We start from the raw sequence: 15672 nt of genomic DNA, 5'->3' as shown, positions 1-15672 counted from the left end.
GGGTTTTCATTATATATATATGTATATATATATCATCTATAGTTTTATTCTCAAGATTTAAAAATTGATATTTAATATTTTTATTTTGGTCAGTTGATCATGAAATTTTGACAGAGATGAATTCTTAGACCATTATTTTGTCCAGTAATGATATTCCTCCTAAAGGTCCAGCCAGTATGCATTTATCTTGCTCTCTGTGTATTTGCAAGGGCTAAAATATTAATTGGTCAATAGCATTGTGTTTTGATTTTTCCAGTATATTTTAGGGATCAGCCATGATTATAGTGTATCATGGCTGCCTGAGTCAGAGCCATGTAACTAACCAGGTGGATATACCTGCATATAGTTGCCTAGTTGTGTGTTTGGGGTGTATCTTGGGGGACTGGGAAGGTGTAGGGATGGAGAATGCACCATCCACATGCTACTGCTTGTTCTTGGGTCTTCCTTATGTTGATGAGTTTGTGAAAAGGCATTTATTAAAGAAAATTAATTTCATGTTTTTAAGTTTTATGGCTGTTTTAATGTCCTTTGACTTTGGTGATGTTTCACTATATTGTTCCTTGATTTTGAAATCAGTTTACTCATATGTATAATATAATGAAGTTTTATAAAAACTCATTTGAAAACAATATTTAACTTATATTTATATTTTTATATAATATTTAACTTATAAGTTATATTTTTTGTACCAGATTCAGAAACACGAGTTGATCTGAAATTTAGGTACCCAGATCCTCCAAGAGATCATCACACCTTAGAGATTCAGCAGCAGGCTCTACTAAGAGAGCAGCAGAAGAAGCTGAATAGAATAAAAATGCAGGAAGGTGCTGAAGGTAAGGAATAATCATGACTATTGCAGATAGTCTCAGTGGGTTGCTGTTCTGTAGGCTTGCTTTTTCTTCATGTCTCCTATTGATTTCTGTCCCAGGCAGGCCCCCTGCACTGACAACTCCATACTCATGTGGCCCTTTTGGCTCATGGTCCCAGAGAAGAACAAGTTCAAGAGAGGGTTCTGATTGGCTTGGCTAGGGTGGTGCATTCATGCACGAGAGGGGCCCAACCATTCACTGTAGCCAGGAGGATTGAATATTTTGACCAGGCCAGTGATATCTGTACCAGGGACTAGGAACCAAAGGAAGGAATGCTGGGTGGATATGTCAGTATGGGACATTTCCCTACTGTGTGGGGAGGTGTGTTTAAGTTTTGATGTGGCATAAAATCTGTAAAGCATCAGACTGGGCTATGAAGATGTTTTCATGTAATCAGCCAATCAGCAGATACTTACTGAGTGCCACGAGGAGCACAGGTACTGACCTGTATCCAGGAGTACGGTGATGAATGAAATGGGTTACTGCTTTCAAGGACCATATACTCTATTGGAGAAGTTAGATGCTAAATAAGTGTAAGTGTGATAAAAACTGCAAAGGAGAAATCTAGGGTCCCATGGGAGTGTGTAACTGGGGTCGGGGTGGGTGGGCACCTACAGGCAGAGTGGGGCTCATTGTCTCAGCACGGAGGGGCCCTGTGGATACCCAGGTGTACGGCATGGCCCTATGCCTGGATTTCACCAGCTTTCACACATTGAGTGTGGCCATGGAAGATGAGTAATAAAAACATAACAGTCAGATAACAATAGGAGGGATAGTCCTGCCAGTTATTTTCAGGAAAACCTTGGCAGGCTGGTCTGGCTTGAAGAATCTGAGGAAGCTTTTTGACCTTATGAGACAGCATCACAGGAGTAAGTTTTACAGCACTTTAGGCCCAGATCATAGGTCAAGGCTTTGATAAATATTTGTATAGGAAATGTCTGCCCTCTGTCCAGTACAGAATTTTTACTAACAGCCTTATAGATCACCCAGTGATAGCAGAATAACTCGAAATGCTATGATAAATAGTAGCCATGTCATCTGGAGAGAGGAGGGAAGCAAGTACCTTCTTCAACCTTTACAACACCCAGTGTGGTGGCATTTTTCTTTAGAAGTCTCAAATGATCCTCTGATCTTGTGAAATCTTGGCAAGTTAGGCTAATTAGCCCAAAAATAGTCCCAAGGTGATACAGGTACATTTTGACACTGAGGATATCCATCCCCCACAACAACCCCCACCCCCACCCCGCTTCCAATGAACACCATGATGACACAATTCATAACAATGTGGTCTAGCTATAAACAATCACAAACATGGCTGTAAAATATTTTGAGAAGGAATATAGTCTATCATTGCAGCCTGTTTATTCCTAGAGGCAGTAGCTAAAAGGACAAAATGCACTATTCAGAGGAACAGATAGGAGAGGCTTTGGGATACTTGATCCAGAATCTTTGCCTCTGGAACTAGGCACCTAGAATTGAGCTTACTTCAGTTTCATGTGTGGGAGCCCCCCGTTTAACTCCACCCAACTTTCTGCACAGATTGTAGACATGGGGCAGAAGATGAAGAATCCTGCATTAATCATTTTGGTTTTCTGTAAGCACCAGTTTTCTGTTAGCCATGATTTTACTACTTATGTTCATTAATGTGAATGGGAGAATTTTGTCCAATCAGAATGGATGCAGGGTTATATTTATTGATATGTAGTATCTCAAAAATATTCTGAAGTATGGTAGTTGAAAAGTAATTTCCAGCAATGGGCTAGTCATAAAAATTCTAAAAATTTATTTTTATTTAGTAAACATTTTCTAACCCTTTAATTTGCTTTTGTTCACCATTGACCATTGACTACAGTTGACTTAGATGCCATCCCAAGTGCTAAAGTACGAAAGCAAAGAATGGTAAGCAACCAGTTATTATTTTCAAGTTAGTTTTGGGGGGGGCTAAAGATTTTTAGAAGTGTAAGTGAATATTCCAAATTTTGAATTCTTTGGGAAAATTGAGTTAAGAATGTAAATCTTGTCTCATTATTCTAGTAGTTAGAGAAGTGTTAGTATAGTTTGTAGAGAAAACATAATGGCTGAGAGCAAGATTCTTGCACTAGGCTGTTCAAGTTAGTTTATTTTTAACTGTGTGACTTAGGGCAAGTTATTTAATCTCTCTGTGCTTTAGCTTCCTAATCTGTAAAATGAGGACAATAGTACTTACCTCTGAGGGTGGCTACAAGGATTAAATCAATATTTGCAAGGCAGTTAGAGACAGACCTGGCATATGTTAATAATAATTTCTGTATAAATGTTTATTAAATGAATAAACATAGCTCCAGTGTTGTTGTAAGGATTGAGAGACTATATCGAAAGCCTTTAGAGTAAGGCCTGGCCGACGGTGAGTGCAGTGTAAGTGTTGCTCTCGGTAGTATTAGCAGTGGTGGAAGTGGGAGTCTATGATGAGAGCAGTGGCCTGTAGAGAAAACAAGCAACGGAAGGGGAAGGGGACAGAGAGGGTGATGCTCACTCTTACCCTGAGGTGGTAACATTTTGCAAGACTGAATAAAGAGATGGGTGTGCCGTTTGCATTCAACAGATATTTATTGAATGTTTCCTATGCCAGAGGTCTGGGAGTAAACAAGAGAGACAAACCCCCTGCCCTCTGACAGCTTGCATTCTGGAATGAGGGGAGGCAATAAAAAAATAAATCGATAGTATGTTAAATCATGGTGCTATGGGGAAAATTATAGCAAGGAAAACAGTGGGCAAGGGGCCTCATTGAGTAAGTAACATTTGAGGAGGGACACCAGGAAGGTGTCCATGGGAAATAGGGTGACATCCAGAGGAAGAATATTCCAGGCAGAAGCCCCGCAGGGGTTGGCCTGGTGCCGCTGAGGAGCAGCGGGGAGGCCAGAGGTGGGAGAACCACGAGTGAAGGCCAGTGGGGGCAGGTGGCGCAGGGGTGACGGGTGAGGCTGCAGAGCCTCGGAGGCCATCGCAGGGCTTTGCACGTGATGAGAAGCTTCCAAAGTCTTTGAGTGGACGAGTGACATGATCAGCTTAAGAGGTTCACTTGGTCACTGCTGTGCCTTGAGAACAGACTGAGAGAGGGATGGGAGGCTATTACCAAGAATCTAGGCAAGAGATAAGCTGGTGTAGCCTGGGATGGGAACAACGGGACTGGTCAGAAGTGGATGGATTTATTTTGACAGGAGACCTGATAGGGTTTTTTTGCATACTGAAGTGGAATGTAAGAGGAGTCAAAGATGGGCTTCATACTTTATGGCTGGGAGTTGCTATTTACAGATTGGAGAAGCAGGAGAAACACATTTAGGGGTTAGGAGAGAAGCTTGGGCACTTAGATTAGACATGGTAAGTTTGAGGTGACTGTTAGACCAGCAGTTGGAGCTGGCGAGTACACACATGTGAGAGAGTTCAAGAGGAGAGAGAGGTTGGAAATACAGATTCAATCTTCATAGCACCTTTATGATATAGGTAGTATTTTCTCCATTTTGAGATTATGAAAGTAAGGTTCAGCTAGGCTCTTACTTGCCCAGGGTTACCTATTAGTAGTTGTTGGTGCATGGTTTTGAACTGACAGTGATGATGATGGCGACAGTGTTGCTAATAGCTGCCATTTATTGACCACACTCTACCTGTGCGAGGTACTTGACATTTATTGGCTCTAAAGTTCACAAGGTAAGCTTATCCCTGTTTTACATAAGGAGAAACTGATATTTAAAGGCTCGTTATCTTGCCCATCGTCACATAGCCAATAAGCAGAAAAGCCCAGGTTTGAACCCAGGCTGGACTCCAGAGTTCTGATGTGTCCCTATACCCCATGGCCTGAGACATCCTGACACCTATTCGGGAAGACTCTGAAGGTCTGTTGGCTTCTTTCTGTGTGGCAATTATGTTTCTCAGTGAAAAGATACTGAAACTTAACATCTGTGATTTTGGTTAAAATCCTGGATTAATAACAGATTTTGCTGAGTAGAAGTGCAGCATAAGCCAACAGTGTTTATCATGGCTGTTACAAAAAAGCTAATAAACCTCGGGCTCCTGATCTTCCTAGAAACTGGGTCATATGGAAAACACAGGACGAAATTGGGGGTGTCATGGAGAAGGTGGGGCATAGGCGAACAACAGTGATCACTGTTGTGGGAAGGAGTGAGATGCAGAAGAGAAGGTGGGCCGTGTGTGTGACTGCTCACACAGGTGCGCCAGCCCATTTGACTTGGCTGCTGTGACTGTCATTACCATTATGATCATGCTGGAAAGTACAAGTAGAATCAAGGGGTGGTAAATCAGATTTCAATTCAGAATATGGAAGAATTCAGTGTAAGAGAAGAACTTTTTCATAATGAGTGCTGTGCATTACTGGAATTCATTGCCTTAAAAACTAATGAATAGCCATTTGCTGGAGTATTGTAGCAAAGTCCAGAAATCTGGCAAGGAGGTGCAGTGGAATGACATTAAGTTTCTTCTGACTTATAAGGTGATATTTTTCTGTATTATAAAATTCTCTATATGTAAATTTAAGTTACCTCTCATTTGGGAGCTTATTATAAGTCCAACCCTAGCATTATTGTTTTTCCCCTACTGTATCTGTGCTATGTCCTCATAACAATTGCTGTGACATAGGGCTGTCATCATCGGAGAGTATGCCTCTCTTTCCCGTATGGGACTATGGTCTGCTCCAGAGCAGAAACTCCTAATTCATCTTTGTATCCCCAGTTTCTAGCATGGAAGAAATAGCAAATGCGCTATACAGATTTATTGAAAGGATGAATGAATCTTGGCAGTAGTTTAAAGATTTTTAATGTTTAACTGGGTTCATTGCTTCACACCCTATTATATTTTCATTAGTAGTAATGTGATCCTTTATTTGATTTCAACCACAAGGGGTCAGGAAGGAGGTTGTTGGGGCGAGTCTGCTTGCCAGAATCCCTTGGCTGGGGAGATCATGTCTTAGTGAAGACTTGCCTTTACTATCTTCATAGGAGTTATATGTGCTGTTTCCAGTATTTTCTGGGCATTGGAATGTGTTACAGGAGTCAGTCTTAGCTCTAGTCCAAGTCCCATCCTCTTTTGCTTTTTGGGGGGACTGTGGAAATTTGTGCCACCTCATAGTAAAATTTGTTGTATTTCCACACAGAACTAAGACAAATAGTCATTCATAAATGTTGTTTCTTTTAGCCCACAGATGACACTGATGATTTCTTGAAAAATTCATTGTTGGAATCTGATAGTGCTTTTATTGGTGAGTATATTTATCTTAATCTATTTAAATCTGTTATCTATATTTAATATATTTATATATTATCTATGTATTTATATATTACATCTATATGTTTATGTATCTATATATTAAATCTATATATTATAAATATATAATAGACATATATTTAAATCTATTTATCTGTATTATTTAAATATTAAACAATACTTACATTTCTTTTAAAATGCCTTTCTCCATACTTGCAAAACCAGTCCTGTAGTCTGTTGTGCAAGGTGGTAAAAAAAGGAATATTCTGTTGTACTCTTTTAATGAATAGTCATCAAATGTGGCTTGTAAAGTTTTCCAAATAAGAATTACTGGAATCAGCCCACATGTCCTTTAAAGATGAATGGCTAAACAAACTCTGATACATCCATGTTGTGGAATACTACTCAGCAAAAAAAAGAAACTGTTGAAACATGCAATAACTTGGATGACTCTTGAGGAAATATGCTGAGCAAAAAAGCCAATCCCAATAAGTTTCATACCATATGATTCCATTTATAGAACATTTTTGAAATGACAAAATCTAGAAATTGAGAACAGACTCTAGTGGTTGCCATGGGTTGGGGGTAGGGTGAAGTGTATATATAGTTATCAAAGGGCAACAGGAGGGGTCCTTGTGGTTTTAGAACTGTTTAACATCTTGTTTGTGAAGGTAGATACACAAATGTAAACAGGCAATAAAATCGTATAGAACTTAATACATACATGCAGACATACAGGTGAGTACAGGTAAAATGGTAAATTTAAATAAGATCTGTGGGTTGTATCAGTATCCTGGTTTTGAGATTGCACAGTAATTTTATAAAATGTACCATTGGGGGAATCTGGGCAAAGTATAAAAGGGATCTCTATTATTTTTTACAACTGCATGTGAATCTACAATTATCTTAATAAATACTTCACTTAAAAAAATCATAGGAATATTCAGTCTTCAGAAGATACGTAAAGGTACCATGGGATCTTTTTTCCTTAACTACTGTAATATAACCCTGTAATTATGTACTCTGATCATAATGTGTTTCTACTATCCTAGGACCATCAGGGAATCAATTCTCTCTTGGTTCATACAAATTACTTCAGATTTTCATATGATAGAAATTCCTAATTATATTTCTTAGTGGCTCTTTTAAAAAGTGTGTTTTTCCTTTCCAAGGAAGATGCACTATGGAGAGTGACTAAAGACGAACCAGCAGGAGATGGGGATGGGACGATAGCCAGTCTGTGAAGGCATCAGGGAAACATGACCTGTTTTCACTAACAACGAAGATAATCCAGGCCACTCAAAATAGTGTCTTGGAATATTTCATTATGTTAGACCAAAGATATAGCAATCTGTCCTTTTGGCTAATGGTCACTGCAAATGTGGCATAGTCATGACCACGTTAACCATGAGGCTGCTGGTTTCAATGCTTTTTTTAAAAAAATAATTTAAAAAAATTGTGGTAAAATACACATAAATTTACCATTTCAACCATTTTTAAGTGTACATTTGAGTGGCATTATATACCTTCGTATTATTGGACAACCACTATTACCATCCATCGTCTGAATTCTTAATGTTGAAAACTGAAACTCTTTATACTAAACAATAATTCCCCATTTCACCTTTCCCTCCTGACAACCACCATTCTACTTTCCATCTCCATGAATTAGACTACTGTAAGACTTCATGTAAGTGGAATCATACAGCATTTGTCCTTCGATGACTGGCTTAGATCACTTAGCATAAGGTCCTCAAGGTTCATCCATGTAGTAGCATGTGTCAGATTTTCTCTTTTTTAGGGCTAAATAATATTCCATTGTATGTACGTACCATATTTTGTTTATCCAGTCATTTGTTGATAGACACAGGTTGCTTTCACCTTTTGGCTCTTGTGAATAATGGTGTTATGAACATAGGTGTGCAAATATGCCTTAAAGTCACTGCTTCTAATTCTTTTGCATATATACCAAAAGTTGGAATTGCTGGATCATATGGTAATTCTTATTGTTTGAAGAATCACCACACTGTTTTCCATAGCAGCTGCACAATTTTATGTTTCCACCAACAGTGCATAAGAGTTCTAGTTTCTCTACATCCTTGTTAGCACTTGTTGCTTTCCGTTTTTTGGATAGTAGCCATCCTTGTAGGTGTGAAATGGTATCTCATTGTGGTTTTGCTTTGTATTTCCATAATGATTAGTGATGTTGAACATCATGTGCTTATTGACCATCTGTGTATCTTCTTTGGAGATATGCCTGTTGAAGTCCTTTGCCAATTTTTAAAATCAGGTGGTTTGGGTTTCTGTTGTTGAGTTGTAGGAGCTGTTTATTATATATTCTAGATACCACCCCTTATCAGATATATGATTTACAAATGTTTTCTTTATAGTAGGTTGCCTCTTTATTGTGTTGATTGTGCCCTTTGATGCACAGAAGGTTTTAATTTTGATGAAACCAATTTATGGTTTCTTTTGTTGCCTGTGCTTCTTGTCATATCCAAGAAATCATTGCCAAATCCAATGCTAGGAAGCTTTCCTCCTATGTTTTCTTCTAAGTTTTATAGTTTTAGCTCTTAGATCTAGGTACCTAACAACAGAGTGTCAAAATACATGAGACAGAAACTGATAGAACTGTAAGGAGAAATAGATGAATCCACTATTGTGGTTGGAGATTTCATCACCTTTCTTTCAGAAATGTACAGATATGGTAGGCAGAAAGTCAATGAAGACATAGTTGAACTCAACACCATTATCAGTCAATGGTGGATGTAATGGACATCTATAGACTACTTCATTAACAACAGAACACATATTCTTCTCAAGCTAACATGGAACATTCAGGATGGACCACATTCTGGGCAATAAAACATACCTCAGCAAATTCAAAAGGAGAGAAATCATGCAATGTCTCAGACCCCAATGGTCTGAAATCAATAACAGTAAGATAGCTGGAAAAATCTCCAAATACTTGGAGATTAAACACCATATTTTTAAGTAACATGAGCCAAATAAGTAAATTTAAAAATATTTTGAGCAAAATGTAAATACAGTTTATCAAAATTTGTGGGATGTATTAAAAGTAATGCTTAGAGCAAAATTTATAGCATTGAATGCATACATTAGAAAAGTAGGAAGATCTAAAATCAATAAGCTTCCACATTATGAAACTAGAATAAGAGCAAATTAAATCCAAAGTAAGCAGAAGAAAGGAAATAATAAAAATTAGAGCAGAAATCAATGAAATTAAAAATAGGAAATCAATAGAGAAAATGAAACCAAGAGCTGTTTCTTTGAGAAGATCAATAAAATTGACAAGCCTGTAGCCAAACTAATAACAAAAGAGTAAAGATACAAATTACTAATACCAGAAATGAAAAAGGGGACATTCACTACAGAGCCTATGGACATTAAAAGGATAGTCAAAGAATACTACAAACAACTCTATATCCACAAATTTGATAACCTAGGTAAAATCTACAAGCTCTTCATGGTAACTCAGCAAGCTAGGAATAGAAGGGAAATTTCTCAGCTTGATAGAGAACATATACAAAAACTCTATAGCTAACATCATACCTAGTGATGACAAACTAGAAGCTTTCCCACTTAGATCCTGACAAGGCAAGGATGTCCCCTCTTATCACTCCTTAACATCATACTGGACATCCTAGCTACTACAATAAAGCAAGAAAAGGATATAAAAGGTCTATTGATAGGGAAAGTAGAAAGAGAAGTGTCTTTGTTCATAGATGACATGATTGTTTGTAGAAAATCTGAATAAGTCAACTAAAAATCTCTTGGAATTAATAAGCAGTTATAGCAAGAATGCGTGATACAAAGTTAATAAATAAAAGTCAGTCAACTTCCTATACACCAGCACTGACCAAGTAGAATTTGAAATTTGAAACACAATACTATTTACATTAGTACCCCCCCCCAAAGAAATAATGAGGTATAAATCTAACAAAAAACATAAGATCTCCCCAAGGATACTACAAAACTCTGATGAGAGAAACTGAAGAACTAAATAAATGGAGAGAGATTCCTTGTTCACGGACAGGATGGCTCCATATTGTCAAGATGTCAGCTCTTCCCAGCTGGAATAAACTACTGAAACATGGTACAACATAGATGAACCTTAAACAGATTATTGCTTAGTGAAAAGACACAAAAGGTTAAGTTGTGGAATTCCATTTACGTGAAATGTTAGGTAAGGTAAATCTGTTGAGACAGAGCAGATCAGTGTTTGCCGTGAGGCCAAGCATGTGAGAGTGGGGAGTGGTTGCCAGTGGGCACAAGGAAGTTATTTAGGGTCATGGAAATGTTCTAGATTGTAGTGATGATTGTATGGCTCTAAATTTACTAAAAATAACTGAACTGTGTTTAATCATTGAACTGTGAGTGTAATGGTATGTAATAAAGCAATTATAAAACAGGCACTTGGTTCTGCTCTGGTTAAAAGATTTGAAATGGTGTAAGTTTAAGACTCCTTTTCCCTTTTGTGGCCCTTTTAGGTGCTTATGGTGAGACATATCCTGCCATTGAAGATGTCCTCCCTCCACCATCACAGCTACCCTCTGCGAGAGAGCGCAGGAGAAACAAATTGAAAGGACTGGACTTTGAAAATGTATGAAATGTGTTTTTCTCTCCCCCCCCCTTTTAATTTAGAAGAATAAGAGGTCTGGGTTCTGACTCATGCTAAATTTGTGACACTCAATAAAAGAAAGAGCACTTATTTGAAATAAAGTAGACATGGGTCTGAATCTAGGCTCTACCACCAATTAGCTGGAGATGATATTGGGTAGCTCTTTGAACTCTGCTGCCTTGACTTCTTTGAGGTAATATTTTTTTGTCTCCTTGAATGGCCATAAGTAGCTTGGCATCCCAACCGTCTTTCTTCCCAGAATATAGGAATTTCAGAGAAGGCACAAGAAGCAAGTGATTCCATTTATTGGAAAGCCTGTTACATCTTCTTAATCACCTCTGTGATACAGGCATTGTCTTCATTTCAGTCAAATGATTTGCCCAAGGTCACATAGACAAGAGGGCTGAGATTCAAACTCATGTTCTCTTCACTTTGTTCCACAGCTTTATAGTTCAGCCAGTAAAAAGTATAGGCTTTGGAGCCCTCAGTACATGTCCCTACAATGTCCCTTCCTTGTTAGGTAGGCAGCTTTGGGCAATTTTGTGGTCGGCGTGTTTCCTTATATGTGTGACATGAAGATACAGTTAAAATATATGCGAAGCATTTAGCACTCAGCCAAGTATGCAGGGAGCTCTCAGCAAATGACAGATGCTGTTACTATTAACAGTATTGTACAAACAGCTTTGCCAGGCGATAGTAACTACTTGCTGCCTTAGGCAGTGGCCAATCTACTTTGGTCCCTATAGATACGCCTTTTCCTTAGATTTCATATAAATGAGACCATATAATATATGGTTATTTGTTACTGGCTTTGTCTTTCTTTTCAGAGGTCATCACATGTTGTAGCATGTGTCAGTACTGATTCCTCTTTATTGCTTAATAGTTTTTCACTCTATGGATATCCCATATCAATGACTGATGGACATTTGGGTTGTTTTCACTTTTTGGCTGTTATGAATAATGCTGCTATTAACATTCATGTACAGGTTTTGGATGTTTCTATTTCTCTTGAGAGTATACCTAGAATTGTTGGGTCACATGGTCACTCTAAGTTTAATATTTTGAAGACCAGGCAGACTGTTTTCTAAAAAGTGGCCACATGAGCAGTATATGAAGGTTCTAATCTCTGCATCCTAGCCAACACTTGTTATTATTGTCTTTCTTTCTGATTATAGCTATCTAGTGAGTGTGTGAAGTGATATCATTGTGGTTTTGAGTTATTTCTCTAAGATGTTGAGCATCTTTTCTTATATATGTTTATTAGCTGGGTATGTATTTTTTTAGGAGATATTATTCAGACCCTTTGCCCATTTTCAAATGGGGTTGTCTTTTCATTATTGAATTATAAGAGTTCTTTATACATTCTGGCTACAAGTTCAGTATCAGATGTATGATTTGCAAATGTTTCCTCCCATCCTGTATTTTTTTTACTTTATTGGTGGTGTCCCTTGAAGCACAAGAGGTTTTAAATTTTGATTAGATCCAGCTTACCAGTCTTTCTTGGGCTTTTGGTGTCTTATCTAAAAACCATTGCCTAACCCAAGATCATTAAGATTTACTTAGATTTTTTTTTTTCTCTTGAATTTAGGTCTCTGATACACTTTGAGTTAATTTTTGCATATAGTATGAGGTATAAGGGTTCAAGCTCATTCTTTTGTGGTTGTTCCAGTACCTGTTGTTGAAAGGACTATTATTTCCCCATTGCATTTTGTCCATAAATGTAAGGATTTATTTCTGGATTTCTTTCCTCCATTGATGTAATATGCCTGTCTTTATAACAGTACACTATCTTGATTACTATAGCTGGACTGTCTCAACCTGTGTTGTTTCAGTTTTTTCCTTTAGTGTCCTAGAATTCCCAAGTTTTATCCAGACTGGCAGCATTTATGTGTCATCACAGACGCTGTATCTTATCCTTAACTGAGTCATCTGAGCCTGCCGTGGATACAGGAGTCAGAATATAAATGCTCCATATCTTCATTTATTTCATTTGTCACAAATACATTTATCCAGGTTATGATGTTGTTTTGATTCATTCTGAACATATTTTATGTTAATGACCATTTCTGAAGTTCTGCTTTCTAACTACAGGATAACTATTGTCCTGATGTACCACCAGATGGTCTCTCTTTAAAATCTGTGTCCAGTATAAACATTGACCAGATTAGAATGAGAAATGAGGAACGAATGCGTAGACTGAATGAACTTCAGAACAAACCTATTAATACAGGTAAATAGCCAAGTTTAATGGACTATAGCAGATTTAAACTTGCTTACATGGAAGTTGTCACTGATGGCTGGGGGTAGATGGAGAGTTCTGTCCAGCAACCCCAGACTTCAGGATTAAGTTTGTATCAGATTCTTTCTACAGAGAGGGTACCCGTTTTAGAGTGGATTCTAAACAGATAAAATAATTGTTGCTTATGAAATATATCCAGGCTTTGCTTTCAGCAGGGAAAATGCTGATTAGTATGGTACAGTACTTAGTGTACTCACTCACTGAAGTGAGAGATTATCTGAAATCAACTTTATCTTTGAGTTCCCTAAATAACATGTAAATTTATAGTACTGCAGAGTTATTTGGCCTTCCACACCATGGACAAACAAAATAGCTTCAGTTTAATATTTTCTAAGTCAAATAAAACTAGTCTTCTCATTTTGAGTGGGCTTTTGTGACTCGAAGGTTAAAGCTGGTCGTGGAACACAAAGGAAGATGGTTCCTTAGACAGCTAATGAGCTCCTCTGCCAACCCTTTACCTACCCCTTTTTTATATCAATGTCATTAGTCATTGGGATAATGGGACAATTTCCTATTAGTAATAATAGTATTACTATTAGCAAATATTCGAATGGTCTATTTGTGAAATACTCTTTAAAAAGCTACATACATTACAGTAGTTTTCTGGTAACAACTTTTAAGATATTTTTAGATCCTATCTTTAATACTGTGATAATTTTTAAAAGGTACTCACAAAATCTGTAGCTGTCAAGGTGTGATATGTTCTGTTGGTGATAATTCCATACCAAATACTAGCCAACACGGTAAATAGATGGGATGGTACTTTTCCTGTCATACCTAAAAAACTGTGGAAGAGTGGGAAAGGATGTCTCTAGCTAAAAGGCTCTTCAGTTTCTTTTGCAATAAACTGAATTCACATTTAACAAGGATATATTTGAGAAAAAATAGAGCATTTTTAAGAATCTACTCTTTCACAAGGTCTTCAATGTCTAAACTGTTTTTTGTTTAACATTATCCTTTCAAACAGGAGCGTTTTGGTACGATGTGGACTGATTGCACATTAAATTGATTGCACATGTCCCTTTGCTGGGCTAATCCTTCACAGACAAGGAGATATAAAAAAAAAAAAGAAATTGACATCACAGGGTAGGAAGACAGATTTTCCTATTATACCTAATAATAAGTAAAATACAGATATAGACATTGAGTATATCAAATTTAATTAAAGAATGAAACAAATTAAGAGCTACCTCTTAATGGACTAGACATGGCATTCTTATATTAGGTGTAAAAATGGAAGTTCATCCTAACTAGTGCTTTCCCAGAATGATGACTTTTAATTTTCTTATAGCAGTGTTATAGGTTGGGAGTATTCCCCTAACCTTGCTAAAAAGTAGTTTTACATAGATATCCACTAGGTTTCTCCTGAAGGTGACAGTTACAAAGTAAGATTGCCTACATTCCTCCAGTCACTGTAATGTTTGGCGGAGTCTCCTTTGATACACTTTGAATCCCTCTGGTTGCTAGTACCATGGAATCAACTTATTCAATTGATTATTTTTTGTTTTACAAAATTAGCCCCTTCTGGGCCTGCTCTCCTACCACTAAAATGGGAGGTCTGAACAAAACAAAAACAATATAGTTCAGAATATATCATTGGGAAGTGCTAAGTTGTACTGAGTTGGACTATAGGAGACCTGTGTTTGTGTCACCTGCCTGCCACCTGTGTTACCTGAGTCGTGTGTCTCTTGCCTCCTGTAGATGACGAAGAGAATTCACTGGTTGACCCTGATGACATCATGAAACACACGGGGGACGATGGATCAAACTCTGTAGCAACTGAGCCCTGGCTCCGCCCTGGCACCTCAGAAACATTGAAACGCTTCATGGCAGAGCAGCTGAACCAGGAGCAGCAGGAGGTTCCTAGAAAACCAGGCACTTTCACGTGGCAAGGCCTGTCTACTGCACATGGTTAAAATAAATGTTTTGGACCCAGTAGTGCCTTTTCAGGTAAAAGGAATGGTAAATCTGTATGTTTAATAACATGTCCTACTTTTGGCCCCTACCTGAAGTTAATTACTTTTTTTCCATTTGTATATAAAGTGTATTTTTTCTAAGATGTATATGATGTATGTTGTGTACATAAAAGGCCATGATTATTGATTTATATAATAGAACTGTATAGAATTATTTTTGCACAATTTTGCCATAAATTGTGAGTGGTGATGAACTTTGGATTCAACTACCATATGTGCATTATTTTAAATTCTGCTTGTCAAGATAAGGTGAATAAAACTTAAGTGTCTTAACAGTACTGTAAAACCAGAATACCCTTTGTTTTATGCACATTTGCCATTGTTCTCTATTCAAAGTAATTCATTTAATAACTGCAGATATTGTAGCTGAATTATTCTAGCTGCTATGTAATGAAAGAATCAAATGTGCTACTTATTTTCATGTCATTTGTAGCTGATTCCATGGAAATAATGGGAGCTGTAACTGATTTTATTCTCATGAGCCATACACTAAATTTATGTCTTTCTGCCTCTATTTTATTTTTGTGCCAATGAACGCATTGTCTTAGTTACTGATTTATGTGATTTGACTACTTCTTGATAGAAATAAATTTTTACTTTTATTTACCAATGTTGATTTCTTATTTTAATTGG

General features: G+C 37.4%; 1 protein-coding gene across 17 annotated transcripts in view; it reads left to right on the top strand.

Annotated features, from left to right (window-relative positions):
• Positions 1-15672, top strand: part of CSPP1 (centrosome and spindle pole associated protein 1) — a 121650-nt gene that overhangs the window by 100201 nt on the left and 5777 nt on the right. For 14 of the 17 annotated variants that reach the window (XR_012920206.1, XR_012920211.1, XR_012920207.1 and 11 more), the window contains 6 exons: positions 693-833; positions 2722-2768; positions 6054-6117; positions 10634-10746; positions 12856-12994; positions 14765-15013. Coding sequence is in view for 3 of the 17 variants with exons in the window: in XM_076005245.1 (XP_075861360.1) it covers positions 693-833; positions 2722-2768; positions 6054-6117; positions 10634-10746; positions 12856-12994; positions 14765-14979 (719 nt within the window). In the remaining 14 variants the exon portion in view is untranslated. Of the gene's footprint in view, positions 1-692; positions 834-2721; positions 2769-6053; positions 6118-10633; positions 10747-12855; positions 12995-14030; positions 14150-14764; positions 15644-15672 lie in introns of those variants that run through there. The other 3 variants (XR_012920210.1, XM_076005244.1, XM_076005246.1) reach the window with 3 other exon arrangements.

Source organism: Microcebus murinus, chromosome 7, assembly GCF_040939455.1.
Source record: "Microcebus murinus isolate Inina chromosome 7, M.murinus_Inina_mat1.0, whole genome shotgun sequence".
Classification (NCBI taxonomy): Eukaryota; Metazoa; Chordata; class Mammalia; order Primates; family Cheirogaleidae; genus Microcebus; species Microcebus murinus.
The sequence above is the reverse complement of the archived record's forward strand: the minus strand, read 5'-3'. Positions and strand labels throughout refer to the sequence as shown.